Source organism: Bos javanicus, chromosome 18 (genome assembly GCF_032452875.1).
Source record: "Bos javanicus breed banteng chromosome 18, ARS-OSU_banteng_1.0, whole genome shotgun sequence".
In the NCBI taxonomy this organism is placed as follows: Eukaryota; Metazoa; Chordata; class Mammalia; order Artiodactyla; family Bovidae; genus Bos; species Bos javanicus.
The window spans coordinates 14,224,039-14,248,041 of record NC_083885.1 but is presented as its reverse complement, the minus strand read 5'-3'; the positions used below and the strand labels follow the sequence as shown (position 1 = coordinate 14,248,041).

The window sequence follows — 24,003 nt, the reverse complement described above, 5'->3', positions numbered from 1 at the left end:
GTCAGCAATGGTCCTTATAGAGGAGTGAATGACAAACCTCCCCCCACATATGTCTGCATCGTAATCTCTGGTGCTTGTAGATGTGATCTTATTTGGAAAAGGGGTCTTTGCAGATGCAACTAAGCATCAGCTGGGTGGCCCTAAACCCAGTGACACAAACTGGGTATGAGACACACGGAGAAAGCAATGTGGAGACAGCAGAAGTTGCAGTGATGTGTCCATAAACCAAGGAGCCATGATGATTGCTGGCCATCATCAGAAGCTGGAGAGGCTGAAAAGACCCTCCCTCAGAGCCTCTGGAGAAGGCAATGGCACCCCACTCCAGTACTCTTGCCTGGAAAATCCCATGGACGCAGGAGCCCGGTAGGTTGCAGTTCACGGGGTCGCTAAGAGTCAGACATGACTGAGCGACTTCCCTTTCACTTTTCACTTTCATGCATTGGAGAAGGAAATGGCAACCCACTCCGGTGTTCTTGCCTTGAGAATCCCAGGGACGGGGGAGCCTGGTGGGCTGCTGTCTATGGGGTCGCACAGAGTCCGACACGACTGAAGCGACTTAGCAGCAGAGCCTCCAGGATGAACCAGCCCTGCTGACCCCTAGGTTTCTGACTCTGCCCCCCAGAACCGTGTGAGAGAATTAGATTCTATTTCTACACACGCACCAGCATGCTCACACATACACACCACTACCCACTCCTGGAGATGGGTGGGAGGGGCTGAGTGGCAAGGCCCTTGCCAGGACCATGTGCACTTAGGGGGCTGCAGGAGAGACAGGCTGCCTGCACCACACTCTGGAGCTGAACTTCGTGAAGCACCCGCTCCTGCTGCTCCACACTTGAGGTCAGTACCCTCCTTGGCAAGCAGGCTACACACTGTCACTGTGCACATTGCTTTTTTTTTTAGAAAACGTGTATTTCTTTGGCTGTGCTGGGTCTCAGTTGTGGCATGTGGGATCTGTTAGTTGCAACTTGCAGGATCTTTAGTTATCACCAACTCTCAGTTGCAGTGTGTGGGATCTAGCTCCCTGACCAGGTATTGAACCTCAGCCCCCTGCAGTGGGAGTGTGGAGCCTTAGCCACTGGGATGACCAGGGAAGTCCCTGCATGTTACTTTTCTGTAAGTACCTGCTGACAAGCCATCTACCCCAAGGAACTGGTCCCTTTTCAGAAGTACCTTCTTAATCCCTTCTGTATGGCCACTTCAAGGAGAATGGATCCGGGAGGCCCTCCTTTCCCTTGGATTTCAGGTCTGAGCAGCCCACATGGGCGGCCAGGGCTCCGACCCACACTTCCTTAGCTGTGCCCAGAGGAAGCCAAGACACGCAGCATCCTCTTGGTCCATCTGGCCTGGCACAGAAGGGAGAAGGATTCCTGATGGGGAGGGAAGACCAACTTCAACAGAAATCACTGGTGCAACAGCCAAGGGCTGAGTAGGGGCTGCATCTGACAGGGCTCAGCCCCTGGAGGGAGGATGGGCCTGGGGCAGGTGGGGACGAACAGGCAGGCGGGCTCTGTTGAGGCCAGCCTCATGGTACAAAGAAAAAAGAAGTTAAGGTGAAAGTGCTATCTGAGAGTTCTGCTGGCAAAGGCAAGCACATTACTTCTAACCCTTATTTTCTCAGGCTGAAAATGGAAATGCATGTGAAAACCCATAAATATAAAGCAATTTATGGGTTGATCTGGCTCCACCCAAAGAAAAACCCAAACAGCAGTAGCTTCAACAAGATAGGGGTTTTATTTTTTAATTTAAAAAAAATGCTGAACATTCAGGACTGATATGTCAGCAAAGACCCAGACACTGCCTAGTTTTCTGCTCCCCATCTTTAGAGGATGAATCTTGTCTGCATGCTCTCAAGATAGTTTCCTAAGCTTCAGCCATCACATCCAGTTCCAGGATAGAAGAGGAAAAGTGAAGATACTGCCAGCTAAATCCCTCTTTTAAGTATCTTTCCTGCAAGTGCCTCCCAACACCATCCACTTACATGCCACAATGACCTACCCGTGTGAGGACAGGAAGTATATTTTGTCTGACCAATTGTCCCCAATAACACTGGGGACCTATTAGTAAAGAAACAAGACAAAATGGATGTCGGCTTAGCAAACTGCAATCCCTGCTTCGGTCATTTCCTCAGGCAGGACAGATTACTAGTAACAGCTCAACCAGAGTTCTGACGATGGACTGGGGAGAAAGCCCACATGAAGATGGCTGCATCAGCCCCATACCTGCTGATCACACTTCTCGGCCCTCGTCTAGGTCCTATGATCCCACCTTTGTGTGTGTGTGTGTATGTGTGTGTGGAGGGGGGGGGGGTGACCTGGGACTTGTGTCTTTCACACACACTCTGAGCTAATTTTTTTTATTTCTGTAATTATAAAAAAATCTCATCTGTGCTAGTAAACCCAAAGATAAGCGGAGCAGAATGCACCCCAGATCTAGCCCTGGGCTGCCAACACTCACAGATCACAGCTTTCCCACTCCCAATGAGTCTAAACCACCCTTCTCCTGGCCAAAGACCCCCTCCAGAGTGACTGAGGAGGCAGAAGGGAACTCTCAGAGTTTGCTCATTTGATGCCCACCAGCAGTTGATGAGATGCTAGCTACACGGTCTCTGGAAGGCAGCCTTCCAGGGTGGAGCAAAACCAAAAAGGGCAAGCCCCACCCCCAGGGGAAGGTGTGCAGGCCATCCCACGTGCCCCTCTAATGGGGCTCTGGGCACAGGAGGCTGACCCCTCCAGACAAGCCCACCTTCTCAGTCACTGGGGGGTGCAGCCACGGCATTGATGCAGCAGGGTGGCCGGTCTACAGGTCTTCTGCCCCTCCCTTCGCAGCCTCTTCAGGGCTCCAAGCTCCAGGAGCTCTTGCCACCAGGCTTTCCTTGCCCCTTCGTGCCTAGTGGGGACAAGAGTTCCTGTTCCATCTGGTCCCTGATCAGCTCTGTCCCCTGTAAAGTTCCACATAAACTCTTTTTTGGGGTGTAGTACATAGATTGCAGGATCTTAGTTCCCCCACCAGGGATCAAACCTGGGCTTCCTGCAGTGGAAGCTCAGAGTCCTAATCACTGGACCAGTACGGGAGTCCCTAAACTCTCTTTAATTCAAGCCTCTGCTGTCTCAGAAGGAAAAACCCAAAGCTGATCTCACAAGACCTTTAGTCAACATGCCCCGAGCATGAGGCCCTGCCCCCAGCAACCCCCAGGAGAGGCAAGTGAGATGAACAGACATTTGGACAATGCGGTTATGTACAGAACCCTTCTTTCCAGCCAGGGGCTGCAGAGCTCTGCTCAGCAGACCTGGATCATCATGGAGGTCACCATGCCATCGAAGGCCCTGGAGAGAAAAATGGACCAATCAAAGAGGCAGACCTACGCCCACCCTCCATCCCCGGCTGGCAGAGACGTCAGTCTCCCAGGTCCGGGTAAGTGAAGCTGGCTGAGGCCCACGTGTGCATCCTCCCACACTGGGTGGTGAGAATCTGAGTCTCCTGCTTCACTCCTGCGCGACTTTCCACAGAGCTGCCCTGGCTGGGTCTCCAGTCAGGGGTGGGAACCCGGATGACCCAAGACACCGTGTCACCACTGAGGGGAGGTGCCACAGGAAGGGTCTGGCTGGAGTCACCTGTTGGGAACGCAGGGAATTCCCAGGAGCAGTTCTGGAGCACATACGCATGAACAGTTCTTTGGGAAACATCTTTTTTGACATTCCAATGTTTTGTCTGTGTTTAACTGAAGGCTATTTGGAAGATATCTGTAATCTAATTTTCTAATCATCCAAGTTCAATGTCAAAGACAAAATCAGCACTGGCAAGAGAACCTTTTCTGCCAGAAGGCTCCTGTCCATATGCCTGGGCCCTCACTGGGATCTGGGGAGGTGCCCCAGTACCTGCTGGGCGCACCTGGAAGACCAGATGGACAAGCTCTGCCCCCGCCCTGCTCCCCAACTCCCCTTCCGTTTCACGTGTTGGAGATCCTTGTAAGCATTTCCAAACCCTGTTTGGAAAAACAGGGTTCTGCCATTTCAGAACAGCTGCCTTAGAGGCACAGTGCCTGTTGCTTAAAAAGGCCTTCCCTCTCTCCATCCCTCTCAGAACTGCTGCCTCTCAGCAGGTCAGGGGTTACCAGAGAAGGTGCCACGCCCACCTGGACTGAATGCGATCCCCCGGGTTATAGAAGGGGTTGCACATCACGTCTGTGTAGGAGTTGTGCAGCTTCCGGAACATCTGAAACAAGAAGCAACATGTTTACTTCACATGGACGCACAGCTGCTGCCACGCTGGGGGCTTCTCAGCATTTCTAAAGAAACAGGGAAAATCAAGTCACTAGTCCCCACACTCACACTGCGGATCTCGTTGTCTCTGAGCGCCGTGTTGGAGGAATCCACCACCATAACAAACTTCACCTTGGAGTTGGTCACGTAGCCGTATCTGCACAGCTGGTTAGGGAATTCGCTCTTAACACAGGGACTCATCACTGCAGAGTCTGTGAGTGCAGGGCCATCTGCATATGTCTCCCAGCTCCTCAGCTGCTCTGGAGGTGCATGACAACCTGCATCACAGCACCAGCCCTGGGCTGAGCCTGTCTTGCAGTGCCAGGAGGTCACAGGGCCACGCCAGGTGTGACCTGACACTTCCTTATACAGCTTCCGGTGTTTGCTGGAGGAGCAGAGGGCAGGCAACTAAGGCCTGTCACAACTCAAGTCCTGGGGCAACCTGCCCAAACCCTGGGGCACCTCACCCTCTCTCTGCACCAATTCCTGGCCCCAGAGAGTTAACTGCAAAACCAGAGGCTGCACAAACGAGGTGCAGTCAGCCTAAGGTACCCACACCTCAAAAGGCTACTTTGTCTTGTGGACCAGTGGCTCCCAGGCAGTGACACTGGGCAAGGTCATTACTATGAAATATTTGTTGGAATGTCTTTGAACTCCATGGGTTTTGGAATAATATGTCCTGAGGACTGGTCAAGATCTTACAGTGACAGGTGGGGCTGAGCCTAAAAAAGAGATTAGTGAACGAAGACCCCTGGCTCAGGAGGTGGTGGCCCTGCTGGGACGGCACAGGAAGGCATCCTTGCAGGCATGATGCTAGAGAGTCCCCAGTCCCTCCACAAACCCCAGGGACAAGTGAGGACTGTCACAATTCTCCAGGCAACTCAAGCCTGGCTGTTCCCACATCATCCTCCTAACTGAAGGAAAAGGGGTATGAGGTCGTAATTGGTCTCAAGCTGCTCTAATTCCCCATTGATCAAAAGCCCACATCTTTTTTCCTTTCCAAGTGACGTTATAAGATGCTTTTCAAAGGGACCTGATGCTACAGTGCACTCTGAGACTGCAGAAAATCCTCAGACTTGAAGTCGCTGACAGACACAAGGATACACCTTGTAGTCTTCTGTAGGATAGAGCAGGCCCAGGTAGAGCTCCCTCTGGTCCACAAGGGCCTTCCCCATGGCAGAAATCTTCTCATCCACCACGTCCAGGGATGTGTGCACCATGTAGTGGAACTTGAGCTCATTCTCCGTGGGGATGCTGCGGATGTAAAGAGGATAATTCTGCAAGAAAAGGATGATGGTGGCTGAAGTGACAAGGATCCACCCTGGGTGCACTGGCCCAGAAAACAAGGCCCCACCCTAGTGGGTGCCCTTCTCCTAACCCCATGATACTGGCTGTTTCCCAACATGCCAACTCCTGCAATTGTCACCTGGGCAGAGGCGCTGGCAGACTCATTATAGATCCTTCAAGGGTCAGCTCAGACCTCCATCTCTGCAGAGCCATTTTGGAGCAACCTGACCCTGGAGTTAAAACTGGACATGGAGCAACAGACTGGTTCCAAATAGGAAAAAGAGTACGTCAAGGCTGTATATTGTCACCCTGCTTATTTAACTTCTATGCAGAGTGCATCATGAGAAACGCTGGGCTGGAAGAAGCACAAGATGGAATCAAGATTGCCAGGAGAAATATCAATAACCTCAGATATGCAGATGACACCACCCTTATGGCAGAAAGTGAAGAGGAACTAAAAAGCCTCTTGATCAAAGTGAAAGAGGAGAGTGAAAAAGTTGGCTTAAAGCTCAACATTCAGAAAATGAAGATCATGGCATCTGGTCCCATCACTTCATGGCAAATAGATGGGGAAACAGTATCAGACTTTATTTTTTGGGGCTCCAAAATCGCTGCAGATGGTGACTGCAGCCATGAAATTAAAAGACGCTTACTCCTTGGAAGAAAAGTTATGACCAGCCTAGATAGCATACTGAAGAGCAGAGACATTACTTTGCCAACAAAGGCTATGGTTTTTCCAGTGGTCATGTGTGGATGCAAGAGTTGGACTGTGAAGAAAGCTGAGCGCCAAAGAATTGATGCTTTTGAACTGTGGTGTTGGAGAAGACTCTTGAGAGTCACTTGGACTGCAAGGAGACCAACCAGTCCATTCTAAAGGAGATCAGCCCTGGGTGTTCTTTGGAAGGAATGATGCTAAAGCTGAAACTCCGGTACTTTGGCCACCTCATGAGAAGAGTTGACTCATTGGAAAAGACTCTGATGCTGGGAGGGATTGGGGGCAGAAGGAAAAGGGGACGACAGAGAATGAGATAGCTGGATGGCATCACGGACTCGATGGACGTGAGTCTGAGTGAACTCTGGGAGTTGGTGATGGACGGGGAGGCCTGGCGTGCTGCGATTCATGGGGTCGCAAAGAGTCGGACACGACTGAGCCACTGAACTGAACTGACCCTGGAGTTTAAACAGCATCTTTCCAGGCTGCCACAGGCCTGGTGCTGCACAAATATAGTGTGCACAACACTGCCCCTACCCTGACTGATAGGGATGACATCGGGTGAAGGAGACAGTCCACAAACCCACCGACAAGTAACGCAGCAAGTGCTAACACAGAACCCAGCGTAGCAAGAGCTTCACGGGAGAACTGCCTCAGAAACCTTGTCTTAACAAAAGGTTGTGAGGCTACCAAGGTTCCCTGCAGTATACTGTGGCGGGTGGATGGCCACGCAGCTCAATCGTAGGATTTAGAAACAGCTTTCTAGAGAAAGTGAAATCTATGGTGGCCAGTGGAGGGAACGCGAGTGGAGGAGGGCAGGGTGGGGTTTCAGGTCCAAAGGCCCAGTGAGAGAGCACAGCCTGGCAGGGGAGCTGCAAGTAATTCCGTCGGCTGGAGTGGAGGATGTCACTGGTATGGGAGGAAGGTTATTCAGACGTGATTCCAATGAGAAGCCACTGTTGAGATTTTAGGCACGGGTGTGTCACGGTACATTTGTGGCTGCCGAGCGGAGAAAAGCGAGTCAGTCGTCTGGGGTGGAAGGTAAGCGATGGCCCGGCCAGTGGAAGCGCGCGGTGGAGCACGACGGACCGAAGTGGACGGCTAGACTCCGGAGCAGGAAACCACAGAGCCCGCCGACGACGGCTGGGCGGAGCAGGGGCCGGGACGTTAGAGGAGGACCCGGTCTGTGACGCTGCGGCAGCGGCAGGTGTAGGTCTGCGCGGCGCCTACCCCGGGCCCGCCCCGGCCACCTAGGCTCGGCAAAGTCCCGGAGCCCACCCTCTGGAGTCCCCGAGGCAGGGAAGGAGGGAAGGCGGAGAAAGAGGGTGACGGTGGAACGGGCCTTGCAGCCCGCATACGCACCTCCTTGGCGATCACCGCTACACACACCGCCATCTTGGGAGCCCGACCGGCCGCGTCACATGACGACGACGCCGGTCACGAGGCCGGCCAGGCCCCGCCCCGTTCGCCAGTCTTTCAGTCGGCCGCGACCCCGCCTTTCCTGTCACTCAGCCGGCCTTGCCCCGCCTCTTCTGGTATTCAGTGGGCCTGACCCCGCCCTACCCCCCCACCCCCAACTCTAGTGTAAGAGCCTTGACCCCGCCCCTCCTGTCACTCAGACATTATGGCCTCGCCCCATCGCCAGGCCGGAAGGACAGCTTGCTTCGCCGGTCAGGTTCCTGCAGCTTCCGGGGTCCGTGGCACTTGGCCTGGTTGCCATGGCGGCGGTTGCTGTGGCGACCAGGTGGTGGCTGCTTCTGGTGCTAAGCGCCGCGGAGCTGGGGGTCGCGCGCGCCCTTCAGCCCCCCAACATCCTGCTCTTGCTCATGGACGACGTGAGTGTCCGCGCGAGCCGGGCTCCGGGGAGGGCTGCTGCGCTCGGCGCGGGGTCGGGGGCAGGGGAAGGGCGGCCAGCGGTGTGGGGGTCATGCCTGGTTCTGCCGTCCGCAGCGTGGCTCTTGAGTGAAGCTGAAGTGAGGTGGGCGTTTGCGGGCCGGACCAGAAGACCTTTCTGCCCTGTGCCTCCACTGCCCCATCCCTGCCCCACACCTTGCAGGAAGGTCTGAGCGGCAGCCCAGACCAACTGTGGTGCTGGCCACGTGAGGACCAGATCTCCAGGACCTCTGCTCACCTGTTGCCCTCCAATTCTCCGGGCGTTGGTAGCAGAAAAAGAGTGCAGAGCTGACTGAGACTCCGGCCTGCCTGTTCTGAAAGTCCCTTCTGCTGTCTTTGCCCTACTGGACCAGAGTTCCTTGATCTGGCTGCTCTGCCTCTGCTGGGATTTCTGGCCAAAGGTCTGGTCTTTGTGGGGTGGTAAAGAACTGAACCAGAGGAATGTCCCCCGTTGAGCATGTGTGTGGCCCCAGGTCACCCTGGTCACTCTGGTGAGCCAAGTCTGGGGATAAACCGAGCTGTTCCCAGCTTCTTTATGACTTGGTCCTCATTCTCCTTCCCAAGAAAGCCAGGAATGTATTTTGGATGAGTGAAATGGAGGTTCCCACACACATTTAGTGTCAGAAGAGTTGCGAGTAAAAATATCTCAAAGTTCCCCCAAAAGGCCAGCAAAGACTCCCAGTAGTCTTTGGACTGAGGCCACGAGCCTCACATTGCTGCTCTACGCTCCTGGCTTGTCAGAATTGCAAGGTTCTGTGTGTGTAAAACTCTCAGATTTCAAACATCTACTATAAGACAAAAACGTAAAATATATTTCATGCAACATTTTTTATTATCAAAGTAATTCTTTGGAATGGGTAGCTTATCCCTTCTGTGGATCTTCCCAACCCAGGAATCAAACCAGGATCTCCTGCATTGCAGGCGGATCCTTTACCAGCTGAGCTACCAGGGAATCCCTAATTCTTTATTACAAAAAGCTAACAACATTCAGATAAGCTAGAAAAGATCACAGAGCCACCAATATGTAGTGGCTCCTCTCAGAGGTGAGATAGAATGTGTTTCAGTTCAGTCACAGCTGTTCAGACACCTTGGCTCCCAAAGGGGCCCCAAAGCTCCTCTCTTTGGGAGCCCGTCTGATGGCTGGTTAGGAAACTTTGCTTCATAACCAATACGTGGGTCTTGGAAATGCTTGCTGTGTCAGGGTCAGCCTTCTCAGAGCTGAGGTTCCCAAGCAGGAAGGCTGTTTAAGTACTTAAATCATCGAGGCTGAATCAAGCTGAGCCCTTAGCCTCTCCCACTTCTGCCTCTCCTCTCCCCAAGGTGACGGTTCATTAGGAAAGACTGACGCTGCAGGCTTGTTGAGATGGTCGTTTCCTGGATTTATGGAGCTAAAAAAAAACCTGGAAACTTCCCTGGTGGTCCAGTGGCTAAGATTCTGCACTACCAATGCAGGAGGCCTGGGGCTCAATCTCTGGTCAGAGAACTAGATCCCACTTGCCGCAACTAAGAGTTCACATGCCACAGTGAAGACTGAAGATCCTGGGTGCGGCAACTAAGACCTGGCACAGCCAAATAAATAGTTGTTTTTTTTTTAAGAGTTCGAATTCTGCAACAAAGATGGAAGGTCCCATGTACAGCAACTAAGGCCCTGCTCAGCTAAAGCAACAAAACAAAACCTGTGCCCACACCAAGTGTTTCTCTTTGCTTGTTACTGGGGCTGCTGGGTGACAGGCCTAGCGGGTGGCTTCCTGGTCTCTCTTGCATTCTTTGAGTGGTGGAGGGGGACCAATGCTGGGCACATCTTACTCAAGGGGGCTGACTGGGGGACTGTCCACCTGGGTGCCCAGGGTGGGCCCCAGGAACCAGGAACAGTAGGCCAAAAGACCCTGGTGCCCCCACCTCTCCTGTGTCATCTCCTCCTGTGACTCTGGCAGCTGAAGCCCAGAGAAGTTGGGGAGACCTCTGTCCTGGTCAGTGAATGTTAGAAAACAGACTCAAAGCAACTTGAGCATTAGTGGGGAACACAGCTCTCCAGACCAGACAGGCTTCAGGCCCCCAACAGTGCTGTGTCCTCACCCGGCCTCACCCCTACGGTCATCAGGCCTGGGGGTGCCCCCCCGCAGGTCCTCAGACCCAGTGCAGGCCCAGTAGGTATCAGCTCATGGAAGTTCTTAGAAGATGCTGAGTAGGTTTTTTCAGTGGTTCTGGCTCACCTCCGTTCTCTGTGGCTTGTGGGCCGGGGCACAGAGCTCCCTCTTGCCCACCTGGACCCTAGCACCGTGTGTGTCTCTGTTCTTTACTCGTAAAACAGGACTAAGGAGGCCCCCATGACTCCTGGGAGGTGTGAGGCCGAGCTGTACAAACACCAGCTCTGGGTCCCCACAGTGTCCTGAATCTCCAGGGCCTCCTCCCAAATGTGTCGACGTGGACACATACGTGCGCGCGCACGTGATCATTCCTCATAGCCACGTGTGACACCTGTACTGCCCAGAAGCCCTGAACGTCCCACTAAGGAAAGCAAGGTGGAGGGCAGGAGGGGAACCACAGGGCCGGGGTCCGGTTGCCTTCTGCACAGGTGCAGGCAGGCTGATACATTTGTGTTCCAGATACAGTTACGTTCACAGGTTCTGAATGGAAAGAAGCTTGCGGGGGGCCTCTGTTCACCCCGGTACTAGGTGGACAGCCCACATTCTGTCCACTGTTGATCAGTGATGGACTCGGGTGTTTTCTTAGGGCTGTTGGGAGTCCTGCTGCTGTGGACATCTGCCCCGTGTCTGGGTGCCGGCCGGCTCGGTTCTCCAGGTGGCAAGCTCAGGAGGGACTGCGGGTCTCGGGGCCTCACTGGGTTGGCTTTGTGGGCCCTCACCGCTGTTTTCAAATCTGAGTTTGCCCCATGGAGTAGGACGGCCTCTGTGTCTGTGTGGAGGACAGAGGAGTCTTGATGCTGGTGCCCTGTGAGCACGTGGGCTGGCATCTGCACCGGGGAAGCGGCAGACTGTGTCCTGGCCGTACTTGGGGTACCAGGAGCGGCTCCGGCTGTGTTCTCACCCGACCTCCACATGCTCCTTCCTGCAGATGGGGTGGGGCGACCTGGGGGTGTATGGAGAACCTTCCAGAGAGACCCCGAATTTGGACCGGATGGCCGTGGAGGGGATGCTCTTCCCGAACTTCTACACGGCCAACCCCCTGTGCTCCCCATGTAAGTCAGGGCTGGCTCAGGCCACTGGGGCGTGGGGGCAGGGGGCACACATGGAACAGGGAGACAGCAGTGAAGTGAGGCAGGGTGGGGGGACCTGCAGACCGGGAGGTGGGATACAGGGGGCAGGCATGGGACGGGGCGGGGGTGTGGAGGGGCAGCCTTGACTCAGGTGTCCATCGAACCCTGACGCTGGGGAGCTCCCAGGATCCACCCTCTGGCGGACATGGGGCCACCAGAGCTGTCAGAGGTCACCAAGGGCTTGGAGCCTGTGGGGACCTTGGCAGCAGCTGTTCATTCACGGAGCTGAGTTCAGCGGCTCGTTCAGGGGAGGCGCTGGGCTGGGGAAGTGGTTGTCAGCCAGAGGTGTGGGGGCCCTACAGGTGAGGAGAATCTCTGATCTCAGGATGAGAAGTAATCCTGGTGGGGCTGGCCATGACCCACAGGCTGTCCCAGGAGCTGGAGAGCATGAGGCGGGAGGCTGTGTGCCCACCCGGCTCTCTAGGGGCTTCTGGGACTCAGGTACTGCAGGGCCAGCCTCAGGCTGGACGTGTGACACATGTTTCTGTTGTGTCCCTTCTGTGTAGCCAGGGCAGCTCTGCTCACCGGACGTCTGCCCATCCGCAGCGGCTTCTATACCACCAATGGGCACGCCAGGAACGGTAGGCTCCAGGGCGGGCTCCCTGACCTGGTGGGGTTTCCCATGGTCCTTGGAGGAGGGTGTGTTCCAGAGACCCCGGGGTGGGCCCTCTCCTGAGGTCCAGACCCCCCTCGGGGGGCACATTTGCCCGTCCTACCCCGGTAACAGTGCTGACAGTGAGGTATAGCTGGAAGACCCAAAAAGTGCCCGGGCGGTGCCACCCCCACCAGGGCTCTGCCCCTCGATCCTCACGGTGCGTGGCCTCCCTTGCGCGCAGCTCACGGGCTGTGTTGCTCTGCAGCCTACACTCCACAGGAGATAGTGGGGGGCATCCCGGACTCGGAGCTCCTGCTGCCGGCACTGCTGAAGGGAGCTGGCTACGCCAGCAAGATCGTGGGCAAGTGGTGAGTCCCACACCCCGCCAGCCAACTCTGTGACAAGGCTGGGGTGTTGGCTGCACAGCACCACCAAAGCAGCCCCATTATTGCACACACATGCCATCACGGAGGACACGTCAGGAGGCTCTGTCTCATGGTGAAACCAGGAAGCAGGCAGGGGTGGAAGGTCATGTGGTTGGGTCATCGGGGTGATGATTAGAGGGCTGTGAGGTGTCTCCTCTCCTGCTCCCCGGGGACACCCCCATGCTTGGCCCTGGAGGTTGATGCAGAGGTCGGATGTCCTCTCTTCCCTCTCCTGATCGTTGGACCCCTCAGAGACCAGGCCTGTCTATCTACAGGAAACCTCCCTTGCTTTTCCAGACCTGACTGTGTCTCCTTTGCTGCTGCTGTGCTTCAGACCCTCTCCCCTTCAGCCCCCTGGCACGCACCTTCTCAAGCACCTCATCTGTACCTCTTGGGGGCCCCTGCTCCACCTGGTTGTTGTGGCGGCAGGGGGATCTGCAGAAGCCAGGAGAGGAGACTCAGCGAGTCGGGGAGTCTGGAGGCTTCAGGAGCACTTCCTCACTCCTGAGACCAGGCGGAAGCCGTCCTGCTGAGTTGACGAGCTGGGAGAGGGTGGTGGCTGCAGCGCGAAGCCGAAGAGGGCACGAGGGTTGTAGAAGCCTGCATGGCTCCGGCAGAGACGGGAAGGCCCGGGGAGACAGTGGCTGGGCTGCGCCAGGGCTGTACCCACAGAGAGGGAGTGCCTGTGATGACTGGTGCTCCCTGCCCAGCCTGGCAGCTCCACCCTGGTCCAGCAGTCTTCTGTTCATGGTCAGTGACTCCGGGCTGCCCCAGCTGGAGGGGGAACCTGTCCCCATGAGCTCTGGAGGCAGGCGGACTCTGGGGCAGGAAAGGGCATGGCAGGGCCTAGAGAAGCAGCCAGCGTGGACTCAGGGAGGTGGACGGGCTGGGGTCAGGATGGCCCTGGCCAGGATTAGGATGGGCTCTGAGACCTGCAGACAGTGCTGACCCCACAGCTACTCTGGGACCAGCTCTTTGAATCAACAGCTTCACACGAGCTGGATCTTCATGGGTGTTTCTGTTCCGTGAAGGCCGTTTGGGCTGAAGGACTCAGGCCCAGCCCTGCTGTGTAGCTGCGGCCCAGAGAGGAAGCACCTCTAAAGAGAGCTCAGGGCAGAGCCGGTGCGGTGTCCCCTACCCTGCTCCACACAAGGGCTGCAGAGGCCGGCAGCCATCCCTCAGAGGCAGAGTGGGTCAGGACCCACAGTGGGGGACCGAGAGGTTTGCTTATAGGCACCCAGACTCCGCTGCTGGCCAGCTCAGCTCTGGCCCTGTCCTGCTCTGGTGCCCTGGCCACATCCATCCTGGCCGAGTGACCAAGCAGCGCGGCGAGCTCATGGTCACCTGGGGTCAGCCTGTGCTTGCGACCCTGCAGACGTGACTCTAGAAGACCTGTCCACTTCCCAGGGTGGGGGCACCTTGCCTGGACGCTGCTTTCCTAAGCCATACCTTCTCAAGAGTCTCTGGCAGAAGGACCCGACGTGGGAAGGGGCCCCTGGGTGGGACCAGGGGGTGGGTCCGAGCACAGCCTCAGGAAACAGCTGGGCTGTCGCCCTGCAGGCATCTCGCCATGTTCTCTTGTTGTCTCCACTGGCTCCTGCCCAGGCATTGAGCACAATCACCAGACCTGGTCCAGGCAGCCCCAGGGTGTGCTCCCCTCTGCTGTTCCTGGGTGGCCAAGGAGGGAGGGGCTGTGGCCTCCGGGTGCCAGACTCAGGGCACCCTGGGCTGGCAGGACCTCGTCTCCTGAGCCTTTCTCCAAAGGCGAGGGTGGTTGCTCTGCGGAGCTCCCTGAAGTGCCCTGGGTTCCTGTCTCCAGGCACCTGGGCCACCGACCTCAGTTCCACCCCCTGAAGCACGGATTCGATGAGTGGTTTGGATCCCCCAACTGTCACTTTGGACCTTACGACAACAAGGCGAGGCCCAACATTCCGGTGTACCGGGATCAGGAGATGGTCGGCAGGTATTGAGTCCTGAGCTCCACTCCACCAGCTCCTGCACACGCCCAGACTTGTCCTGTAAGCCATGGCTGATAAGCGCCCCACCTCAGGGGGCTTCTAACAGTCTCAGGAAATGTGCTGAGAGCCCCAGACGCTTTACTCGGCTTCTAGGGTTCAGGCCCGACCCCTGAAGCGGCCAGGGGGCTGTGTTCCAAATGATCAGCCTCATTCTAATCCACTGTCCAGGGGCCATCAGCTGCAGGACCACCTGTTCTGACCATTGGGCGGCTGCGGGGCGGGGTTTGGGTTCACTTCCCTTTCTTTGTTCCTTTTTATTATTTGTATTTTGCTGGAGCTTATTACACGTCAGTGCACCACAGAGCTGGGTAGCTCACCCAGCACCACTCCCCTGCACCCCAGAGAAAGGCCCTGTGCCCTCCACAGTCCCGGGGACCCACCCCTTCCTCTCCCAGTCCTGCCTGTCCGCCGGGCAGGGGCGCAGCCTCAGCCCCACCCCGACCTGGTCCCCCAGGACCTGGGACCTTCCAGGCTCTGACTTCCTCCAGGAGAGGAAGGGAGACTTATCCAGGAGATAAGGGAGGGGGCTTCCCTGCAGTGAAGGCTGATCTTTGTTTGGGTCTGTACTGTTTTCAGATTTTATGAAGAATTTCCAATTAACCTGAAGACCGGAGAAGCCAACCTCACCCAGATCTATCTGCAGGTGACGGCTGCCAGTGCCACACAGGCTCTGGGCAGGACGACAGGGCTGGGTGGGCTCCGGGCTGGGGAGTGGGATGGTCTTGGGTGGGGATATTGGGGCTGGGTGGGCTCTGGGCCAGGGAGTAGGGTGGTCTCGGGCAGGGATGATGGTGCTGGGTGGGCCCCGGGCCAGGGAGTGGGGTGGTCTCCGGTGGGGATGACCGTCATCCCTTCTCCTTAGGAGGCACTGGAGTTCATTCAGAGGCAGCAGGCAGCCCACCGCCCCTTCTTTCTCTACTGGGCTGTCGACGCTACACATGCGCCCGTTTACGCCTCCAAGCCTTTCCTGGGCACCAGCCAACGAGGGCGGTGAGCCCTTTGCCCCAGAGACCTGGACCCCTGGGGCGGGAGTGGCGAGGGGGGTGGTCAGCCATGTCTGATCATCTGCAGGGCAGAGTCACTGTCACAAGTGACCATCAGCTGTGGGTGATGAAGCATCTGTGCCTCTTCCAGGGGGTGGACGGAGGGCTTGGCGCTACCCTGATTCCACCTGAGACTGACCCACGTGCCCCTTCCTCTCCATCCCTGAGGTTAGGCTCTGACCGCCCTTGGGTCCTGACGCCGCTGGCCCCCACTGATTGCCCCATTCTTCCCGCAGGTATGGGGACGCCATCCGTGAGCTGGACGATAGCGTCGGGAGGATCCTGCGTCTCCTCCGGGACCTGAGCATCGCAGAGAACACCTTTGTTTTCTTCACGTCTGACAATGGTGCCGCCCTCATTTCTGCGCCCAGACAAGGCAGGTGCTCCAGCAGATGGGGTCCACTTGGAGCCCCTCAGTTCCTGGCCCACTGCAGGCCTGCTCAGAACCCTGAACTCCAGGCCGCTCAGATCTGAGGCTTTTCCAATCGTGGAGGGAGGTTGTTATACCTGGCTTTTCATGGTCCCATAAGGGTTTCACACCCCTGTGGTGACGTGTCTCTAAAAACGCTGGGGGCCCCAGGAGGGCCTGAGTCATTCAGCTCTGTAAGGAGCTGGAAACCCTCCGGGGCTGGGCCTGCATGGGGAGGCCCTGGGAGACCCTGCAGCTGTGAGTCCTGGGCAGAGAGGGGCCCGGGGATGTTCAGCGACAGGACCAGAGCAACTGGCCGAGAAGGAGCTGCAGGGGGAGGACAGTACGGTGACGACCCGTGTACGCACCTGCAGCTGGAGAAACACGAGGAACAGCTCTTGTCGGCCACTGGCCAGTGACCCTTGCTGGCCCTGTGCCAACCAGCAAGGTGGGCTTTGGGCTGCAGGGAAGGGATGAGCCATGGGGTCGCTGCTGAACGTTGCACTACTGCGTTCATCTCCCTGTCCCCCAGGTCCCCAGGGGGCAGGAACCCTCCCTCTGTCACGGGCACTGTTAGCCAGAGCCGGGCTGACCGCCCTCTGCCCAGAGATTCAAGGATCGCCTGCTCAGAGTGGGGCATATCAGAAAGACGGGGTCTGCTCCCCTAGAGCCCAGCGCACAGGAACTGCTTACGCACACTGGTGTTTGAGGGTCCAGCACCTGCCAGGCTTGGGGTTCTAACTGTCTCACATTTCACGTCTCACCAACAGTCTACATGCTCTGTGCATCCATGGTCGCTGTCCACAGGGGCACAGCCTTACAACCACAGCTCTAGGTCACAGCCATCTCCAGGCATTCCGACCTTGAACTTGAGGCCTGAACCCCAGGGTTGGTCCTTTGTCTCCAAGGTGGCCTTGGTGCTCAGCACCTCTGAAGGGCTGGGCAGGGAGCCAGGCGGACAGTCATGTCACAAGGTCGAGTGCCCGGCAGGGCATGTGTGACCCTGGGCACTCAGGCACATGGGCTGATGGGCAGCTGTCTCCCCAGGTGGCAGCAACGGGCCCTTTCTGTGCGGGAAGCAGACCACATTTGAAGGTGGGATGCGGGAGCCTGCGATAGTCTGGTGGCCCGGACACATCCCTGCCGGCCAGGTGAGTCAGAGCGGGCCTCGTGCCAGGCCTGTGGTCATCCTGGGGCAAGAAGGCTCTGTCCCCTCCTGGCCTTCTCCCTGTGCTCACCAGGGCACATGTATGTGTCATCGGTCAGGGACTGCCTCTGTTCTCCGTGTGGGATGTAACTGCATGTGTGTGTGTGTGTGTGTGTGTGTGTGTGTGTGCACGCGTGTATGTGTGCATCTCACTGTGCGCATCTGGGCAGCACAGAACCACATGCATTGCAGGTGAGCCACCAGCTGGGCAGCATCATGGACCTCTTCACCACCAGCCTGTCCCTCGCAGGCCTGGAGCCGCCCAGGGACAGGGCCATCGATGGCCTGGACCTCCTGCCCGCCATGCTGCAGGGCCGCCTGACAGATAGGTAGATATCCTTGCCCAGAGGGAGGTGAGATACAGGGGACTTGGGCGTGAGATGCGTGGTGGGGCCAAGAGGCCTTGCTCCTCCCCACGGTGTCCCTCACCACCCTCTGCTCATGTCCAGCTCCTCCCGGGTGCTGTCCAGTCATTTTCTCCAGCTCAAGACCAACTACAGTTGTGCTCAAACAAAATCAGTTCTCCTGGGTGCTGTGAACAAGTGCAGTTTCTAAAGTGTGAACAGCATAGCTGGAGCAGGTTTACAGCTGGGAGCAGACAGCTTGCTCCCTTTTTTCTGTCTTAAAACCTGCCATGAGAGCTTGTTACTGCAGGGTCAGGGGTTGGGGAGGTGCCGGCCACCATGGCCCTCCCTGCCAGGCCACCTGCCAAGCCCAGGCACCACCCCCTCACTCTGCTGCCAGCCTCCCCAGAACCAAGGATCATGGGCCTGCCGGGGGACCTCCCCTGAAGCCCAGGGACCGTTTCTCCTGACCCTGCTGGTCCCCCAACAGGCCGATATTCTATTACCGCGGCAACACGCTGATGGCAGTGACGCTCGGCCAGTACAAGGCCCACTTCTGGACCTGGACTAATTCCTGGGAGGAGTTCAAACAGGTGAGAGGTCTCAGCCCCATGGAGCCTCTTGGGGAGGGCTCCGTGCCCCTGGCCTGGTATCCTGGGAGCCACCTGAGGGTGTCCTGGGTCAGGTACTGGGTGCCAGACTGAGGGAGGAGAAGGGCTGTGCCATGCCTGTCCCCACCAAGTCCCTGACCTCCCCTTGTAGGGTGTCTGATGCCTAGGGGTTGAGGCAGGAAGGAGGGTCTGTGTGTCCACGTGACCTTCTGCATTTATAGACTAAACCCACAAGGTCAGCTCAAGGGCACAACTCTGCTCCCTCTCTCCCTCCTTCTACCCTGCCCTCCAGAAGCCAGCGCTCTGCCTGGCTGGGCTGCGGTGGTGGCGCTCAGCTGCAATGCCCCTGGGGCAAGGCCTCCCTCCCGTGAGCAGTCGTAAGAGAAAAATCCAGTGCTAATTAGTGGGCTCTTAATTAAATAGCTTATTTGATTTGCATCCAAATTATAATTTGTGTCTTCTATCTAGACTTGGATTCTTTTCCATTAACCGCTCATCTTTTTTACGCTGAACGTAGTTGTTTCTCCCACCATTAAATCCGTTTTGTTCTCCAGCTGGGCTGCTCCCAGAAGGTCAGAGAGTCACCCACTTGGGAACCACCTGGGTGTCCATTCTCGCCGCCCTCAGCAGCTTAGACGGACTTTGGGGTCTATAGCTTGGTGCAGACAATGGAATTTCCCAGGCTCCTCGGCTCCTGCTTTACTGAACAGCAGAATACTTGCTGACTGGCTGGCCAGGAGAGACACATGGGTATTGGGAGGATCGCCTGTCAGAAGGAGCAGGGAGCACCACTGTGTCCCCAGCCCTGGTCAGGATTAACGTGCCCAGTCAGGGCTCCATTCCAGATCCTGTAAACGATGTCCAATGGTGGCTGGAGACCTCTGTCCAGCTGTTTATGGGGCCCTGGGGTCCCAGTCCTTCCGGAGGGTTGCCCTAGCCTCACCTGACTCACCCAGGATAGCAGCAGGCAGTTCCCTGAACTAAGTCAGGGAGCCCCGGGGGGCATCTTCTAGCCTGGGGGCCTCACTGGCACAGGAACCCCATCTCACACGAGCATCAAAGGCTGAACCCAAGGGCAGAGGCCACCCGGAGGGCATGGAGCAGGGCTGGACCCTAAGCCTGGTGGAAAAGATGCTCCAACTCCTGTTAAAGGCGGGCATTGGGATCACCTGTATTTCCTCTGGCTTCAGGTCCGTAGTCCTTCCTCCTTAGCCAGCCAAGGGGTCTCGGACGAATGCTGGTCGCCATGTACCTCATCACTACAAGGCTCACAGGGTGGACGTGAGAAGCTTTGTTCTAGAAATTAGAATGTAAAAAAAAAAAAAAAAAAAGGTAGAATGTGGACTAAAGTATTTTAAAGAGACTCACCCCCTCCCCACAGAAAAGTACTGAAACCCTAGGGGACGGTGCTCAGGGCAGGTGGTGCAGCTCTGGGCCGGGTGTGAGAAGGCTCCGTCTGCGGTTCCTGCTGGGCTCGCCGGCTGCTGCCGTCCTGTGACCTGCTCCGCCTCAAGGAGCCCCATAGATCGAGCATTCACTTGCACCCCCCCACCTTTCATTTCAGGGCATTGATTTCTGTCCCGGGCAGAATGTCTCAGGGGTCACCACCCACTCACAGGAGGAGCACACGAAGCTGCCCCTCATCTTCCACCTGGGCCGAGACCCCGGAGAGAGGTTCCCCCTCAGGTGAGCCTGGGGCTTGTGGGGCCCAGGACGCTTGCACAGGTCGGGGAGACTGAGGCTGGAGGTTACAACCAGGCTGAGGCAGCCTGGGAGTCAGTGTGGAGCTGAGACCTGGCAAGAGCAGACCACAGGCCCTGTGCCTACAGGGCCCCAGCAGCCTGATTGCCCCCTGGGGCACCCAGAGGTCAAGGCCAGTGAGTCACTGGCCCTGCTCTCTTGCACCCCATAGTTTTCCATCTCCTGGGTTTTCCCCTGAGTCACCTCCCAGCACCTGCTTGTTGCTCCCGATGTTTGTTCCGGCCAGGCCATGGTGGAGGTGGGGCACATGATCCCACCCCCGGCAGCCCCAAGGCCTTTAGCCCGCTTCACAGATGAGTAGTGTGGGCCTCCAGGTCTCCAGGTGGGGAATAAGGAGAGACATCGTCTGACCCCACCCTGGATGGCAGATGTGTGTGTGTGTGTGTGTGTGTGTGAGAGAGAGGGAGATACGTGACTTGCAATACAAGTGCCTATTAGACGGCAGTGGCAGCAGCAGCGAGCCCTGCCCCTGGCTGTGAGCTAGTTGTGAGCTGGCCAGATGGTGTCTCCTGAAATTCGAGGTCCCAAGGAACATACCTGCCAGTGCCCCCAGGAGACCCCACCATCACTGTCAGGGTCACTGGCCCAAGAAGAGGGCCCAGCGTGGATACCAGGCTCCCCCGGTGGGGAGACCACATGACTTGCATGGGGTGATTTGGGGGACAGAGCTCTGGGCAAGAAGCCCTTGGAGCTGCCACCTGTCTGGGAAGTGTGCAGGGCTGAGCACGAGGTCTCCCAGGTGTCTCCCCCGATGCCGTCACACAGGATCCTGGGGAGACTAGCTGGTAGGACGAGTGCAGCCAACAGAGCAGGACGCCGAGGGCCCAGGAGCCAAGTGGGCTCGGTCAAATCCGCCAGGACCAGTTGCTCCAAGAAAAAGGAGCCTGGGCCAGAGGATTAAAAGGGACCCCGAGAGAGGAAAGAGCCCCCCAGTTCTGGGCAGCACTCCAGGGCTTCCAGCTGAGGAGCAGGTTGAAGAGTCACAGCCACTGTCCTGGGCCCCTGGCTCTGCCTGAACCCTCATTTGCTGGATGGTTTCCTGAGTGCCCACCTCAGGGTGGGCAGGCAGGACAAGGGGGGACCACAGCCCCAGCCTGTCTTCCTGGCAGGTTGCCATATGGTGGCACCTGGAGCAGGACTGTCCCCTCGGTCTCCCCACACCCTGGTCTACCTGAGCGGGCTGCCGGGCTCGCTCTGCCCTTCCCCCGCCTCGTGACCTGGTGCCGCTTGCCTGCAGTGTTGCCAGCATCGAGTACCTGGACGCCCTTCGCAGGATCACCCCAGTCGTCCAGCAGCACCAGGAGGCCTTGGTCCCCGGACAGCCCCAGCTCAATGTGTGCAACCGGGCAGTCATGGTGAGTGGTCTGTACGTGGACTGTGGGGGCAGCCCAGGGCTGCGTGTGTGCTGAGCTGTCTGCCTCAGACATGAGCCCCGCTTCCCTCCTGCCGCTCTGGCCCCAACCTCACAGGAGCAGCAGAGGGTCTCTTGGCCTCTCTGCAGGAGCAAGACGAGCCAAACCTGTGTGGGATGTGGGTGTGGACCGGCTGGGTGGATGGCTTGGGGTACGGCCAGCCTGTGAGCCCCTCTCCTCACCCACCCCCACCAAACCCTGCTGGAGTTGTGAGGATGGATGTGCAGCCCGAGCTGCTGCCTTGAGCTGGGTGGAGGAGCGGGGACAAGAACTAAAGGACATTGGATGTATTCCCTGGGGGTGAGGAGTGCCGGGGGCAGCTGTCCTTGGGGGTGTCCTGGTCACTGTGGTCCACATCCAGGGCTCACAGGGAAAGATTCGGGGCAGGGGCCAGCAGGGCCTCCCTGTCCCTTAGAAGGACACCAGGCTGGCATTCTGGCCCCTGGACTCAGCAATGGAGCAGAAGGGCCCCGTCTCGGGACCACCGAGGTCCCTCAGGTCCCAGTGGCTGAGAGACCTCCACCCGGGGAAGAGCCCCCGGTGCCCCCTCCAAGCCCATCTTGTCGTCTTGGACATGGTGCTGTCCCCACCCCAGCACACCATCTCCTGTGGGCTGAGTCTCCAGGTAGCGGCCAGGTGGCTCAGAGAATGACAGTACAGCAGATGGGGAGGGGCCAACCTGACAGGCGCTGCCGCCACCTCCTGGGCGTGGCAGGAACTGCCACGGCTCCCAAGTGAGTGAACAGTGGGGGTTGGGCTCAGACTCTGAAGCAAGCACTGCCACAAGAGGTTCAGCGGCTTACACACATGTGGGCAGCTATATGTGCGCGCCAGTGTGCAAAGCACTCCCCAGCCTCCGTGCTTTGCTCCGCCCAGCTCCTCTGGACCAGCGCGTAGACTCTGGATCGTGTCCTCCGCTCTCAGGACAAGAGCAGCTTGCAGCCCGTCTCCCTAGGGCCTCAACAGACACCCTCCCTGACCCCCAGGCGCACAGGCTTTTGCGTGCACCCAACCCCTTTCTCTGCCCTGCCTCAAAGGTTGGGAACTGCTCCCTTTCCTAAACCTGGCTCTGCCAGGTGGCTGTGCATCCAGAGAGCCACCTGATGGTGTTCAGGGCAGGGGAGACTTGAGCCGTGGTTCTCACAGGCACTGATGCTCCAATTCAGACTCAAGGTCTGAGGGGGGCGAGAGTGGGTGGAGTGACTCTGGGGAGGGCACACTTCCTGTGTTGGGGGACCCAGCAAAGCCACGAAGGCTCCTTCTCAGGGATGTGAGTGTCCTGTTGCCAGGAAATCATGGCCACACAAAGCAAGTCTGCGCACGAAGGTGCAGCTGGGCAAGCCTGCAGAGGCACCAAGGCCACCACCTACATAGCTTATGGGGAGAGAGGAGTCTGTCCCACCCCCTCCACCACCTGGGGGCCTGCAGAGGCCATGGTGCTGGGCAGTTAGCAGACTGTCCCCTTCAGTGACAAGCAGGCCATGTTAATTCCGGGTCGCCGCAGGGCAGTGTCTCCTGTGCCAGCCTCGGGCGCAGAGCTGCTTCCAGGCCAGGTGGAGATGAGACAGGTGGTTCCACACTGTGGCATCCATCTGTTGGGGTGGGGCAGGTCACAGGCCTGGGCAGGGCATGAGTCTGGATAGTACCTAGTCTGAAAGTGCTTGGAGTAACTGCATGTCCTCTTTCTGAACTTTCATTACCTAGAACTGGGCGCCCCCAGGCTGTGAAAAGTTAGGGAAGTGCCTGACACCCCCGGAGTCTGTCCCGGAGAAGTGCTCCTGGCCCCACTAGCGACAGCCTGGGTTCAGGCCAGGCCCAAGCCCCGGGCTAGGAAGGCTCTGGCCTCAGGGCCCTCGGCTAGAAGAGCACCAACTCCCTCTGCCCTGCCAGCCTGCCAGACGGACGTCGCCTGTAGCCAGCAGCGGTACTTGCCCAAGCCCAGCCCTGGAGTCTCTCGCCAGCTGTCCTGGCCCGCCTGACTGCTGCCTGAGGCCCACAGCAGCCCCTGAACTGGAGGCTACCCGCCTCGTGTTCCCACCCTGCTCCAGCTACCTCATGGCCGCCTCGTCTAGGGTCTGAGTTCTGTCCCTGGACCCAGAGGCTGAGATGCAGCTCCTCGAGGACTGTGGTCCTGGTGTTGAGGCTGCCTTCCCATCCTGTTGCTCCTTGGCGCTGTGCACAGGGCCTCCCCCAGCACCTCCCCCGTGTACCCCACCCCCATGGTGCAGGGGTGTGGTGTGAACATGATGGGGGTGGCCAAGGGCCTTTCTGACCCAGAGCCTCCCTAGTCCAGTGGGGACTGCTGATGCCAGCACCTCCCTTAGACATCTTAGACACTGGGGTTTGTCTGTGCCTCAGAGGTTCCCTGCCTGCCCTCCTTTTGTGGAGTCCAGGGTGGCAAAGCTTGAAGATGAGCCTGAGCCAGCCTGTGCATAGCTTCCAGGGGACCCACCCTAAGGGCCTGTGGGCTACTCCCATGGGGTGGTTTCCGCTCTGCAGGCTGCCCTGCCAACTCTACTGTTAAGATTTGGGGAATGGTGAAGAAAACGGGTTTAGAATAAAGTAACAGGCATTTAGCTTTTTCAAAAAACAAATTCTATTTAGGGAAGGTGGCCCCCTGGGTGCCATGGTGGGGGCTGGAATGGGCCAAATGCTTGGGCTTCCACTTCTGGCTCGCCCCTCTCTCAGCCCTGAGTCTTCTGAACTGCTCCCCTTCAGGCCCTGCTCCGAACCCCTTCTTGCTCCGG

At 57.6% G+C, this 24,003-nt stretch overlaps 2 protein-coding genes across 8 annotated transcripts; one reads left to right on the top strand and one right to left on the bottom strand.

Annotated features, from left to right (window-relative positions):
- Nucleotides 1–1,715: 1,715 nt before the first annotated feature.
- Nucleotides 1,716–7,787, bottom strand: TRAPPC2L (trafficking protein particle complex subunit 2L). 3 transcript variants are annotated; one of them, XM_061387018.1, is made up of 5 exons: nucleotides 7,624–7,787; nucleotides 5,367–5,539; nucleotides 4,332–4,419; nucleotides 4,136–4,215; nucleotides 1,716–3,326 (listed from the first exon to the last, which is right to left on the bottom strand). In XM_061387018.1, the coding sequence occupies exons 1-5, from the start codon at nucleotides 7,654–7,656 to the stop codon at nucleotides 3,281–3,283; spliced, it is 420 nt and encodes a 139-aa protein (XP_061243002.1). In that variant the 5' UTR covers nucleotides 7,657–7,787; the 3' UTR covers nucleotides 1,716–3,280. The 3 variants fall into 3 exon arrangements, with proteins under 3 accessions (XP_061243002.1, XP_061243001.1, XP_061243003.1); XM_061387017.1 differs by having other exon boundaries at nucleotides 1,716–2,889; nucleotides 7,624–7,758; XM_061387019.1 differs by having other exon boundaries at nucleotides 1,716–2,889; nucleotides 5,367–5,516; nucleotides 7,624–7,757.
- An 83-nt stretch (nucleotides 7,788–7,870) lies between these two features.
- Nucleotides 7,871–23,832, top strand: GALNS (galactosamine (N-acetyl)-6-sulfatase). 5 transcript variants are annotated; one of them, XM_061387012.1, is made up of 15 exons: nucleotides 8,012–8,096; nucleotides 8,212–8,555; nucleotides 11,230–11,353; nucleotides 11,938–12,012; nucleotides 12,292–12,394; nucleotides 14,271–14,414; nucleotides 15,046–15,112; nucleotides 15,332–15,459; nucleotides 15,749–15,888; nucleotides 16,969–17,072; nucleotides 17,321–17,457; nucleotides 17,963–18,065; nucleotides 19,648–19,769; nucleotides 21,082–21,199; nucleotides 22,961–23,832. In XM_061387012.1, the coding sequence occupies exons 3-15, from the start codon at nucleotides 11,230–11,232 to the stop codon at nucleotides 23,045–23,047; spliced, it is 1,452 nt and encodes a 483-aa protein (XP_061242996.1). In that variant the 5' UTR covers nucleotides 8,012–8,096; nucleotides 8,212–8,555; the 3' UTR covers nucleotides 23,048–23,832. The 5 variants fall into 5 exon arrangements, with proteins under 5 accessions (XP_061242995.1, XP_061242997.1, XP_061242994.1 ...); XM_061387010.1 differs by lacking the exon at nucleotides 8,212–8,555 and having other exon boundaries at nucleotides 7,890–8,096; XM_061387011.1 differs by lacking the exons at nucleotides 8,212–8,555; nucleotides 12,292–12,394 and having other exon boundaries at nucleotides 7,871–8,096.
- The last annotated feature ends 171 nt before the right edge of the window (nucleotides 23,833–24,003 follow it).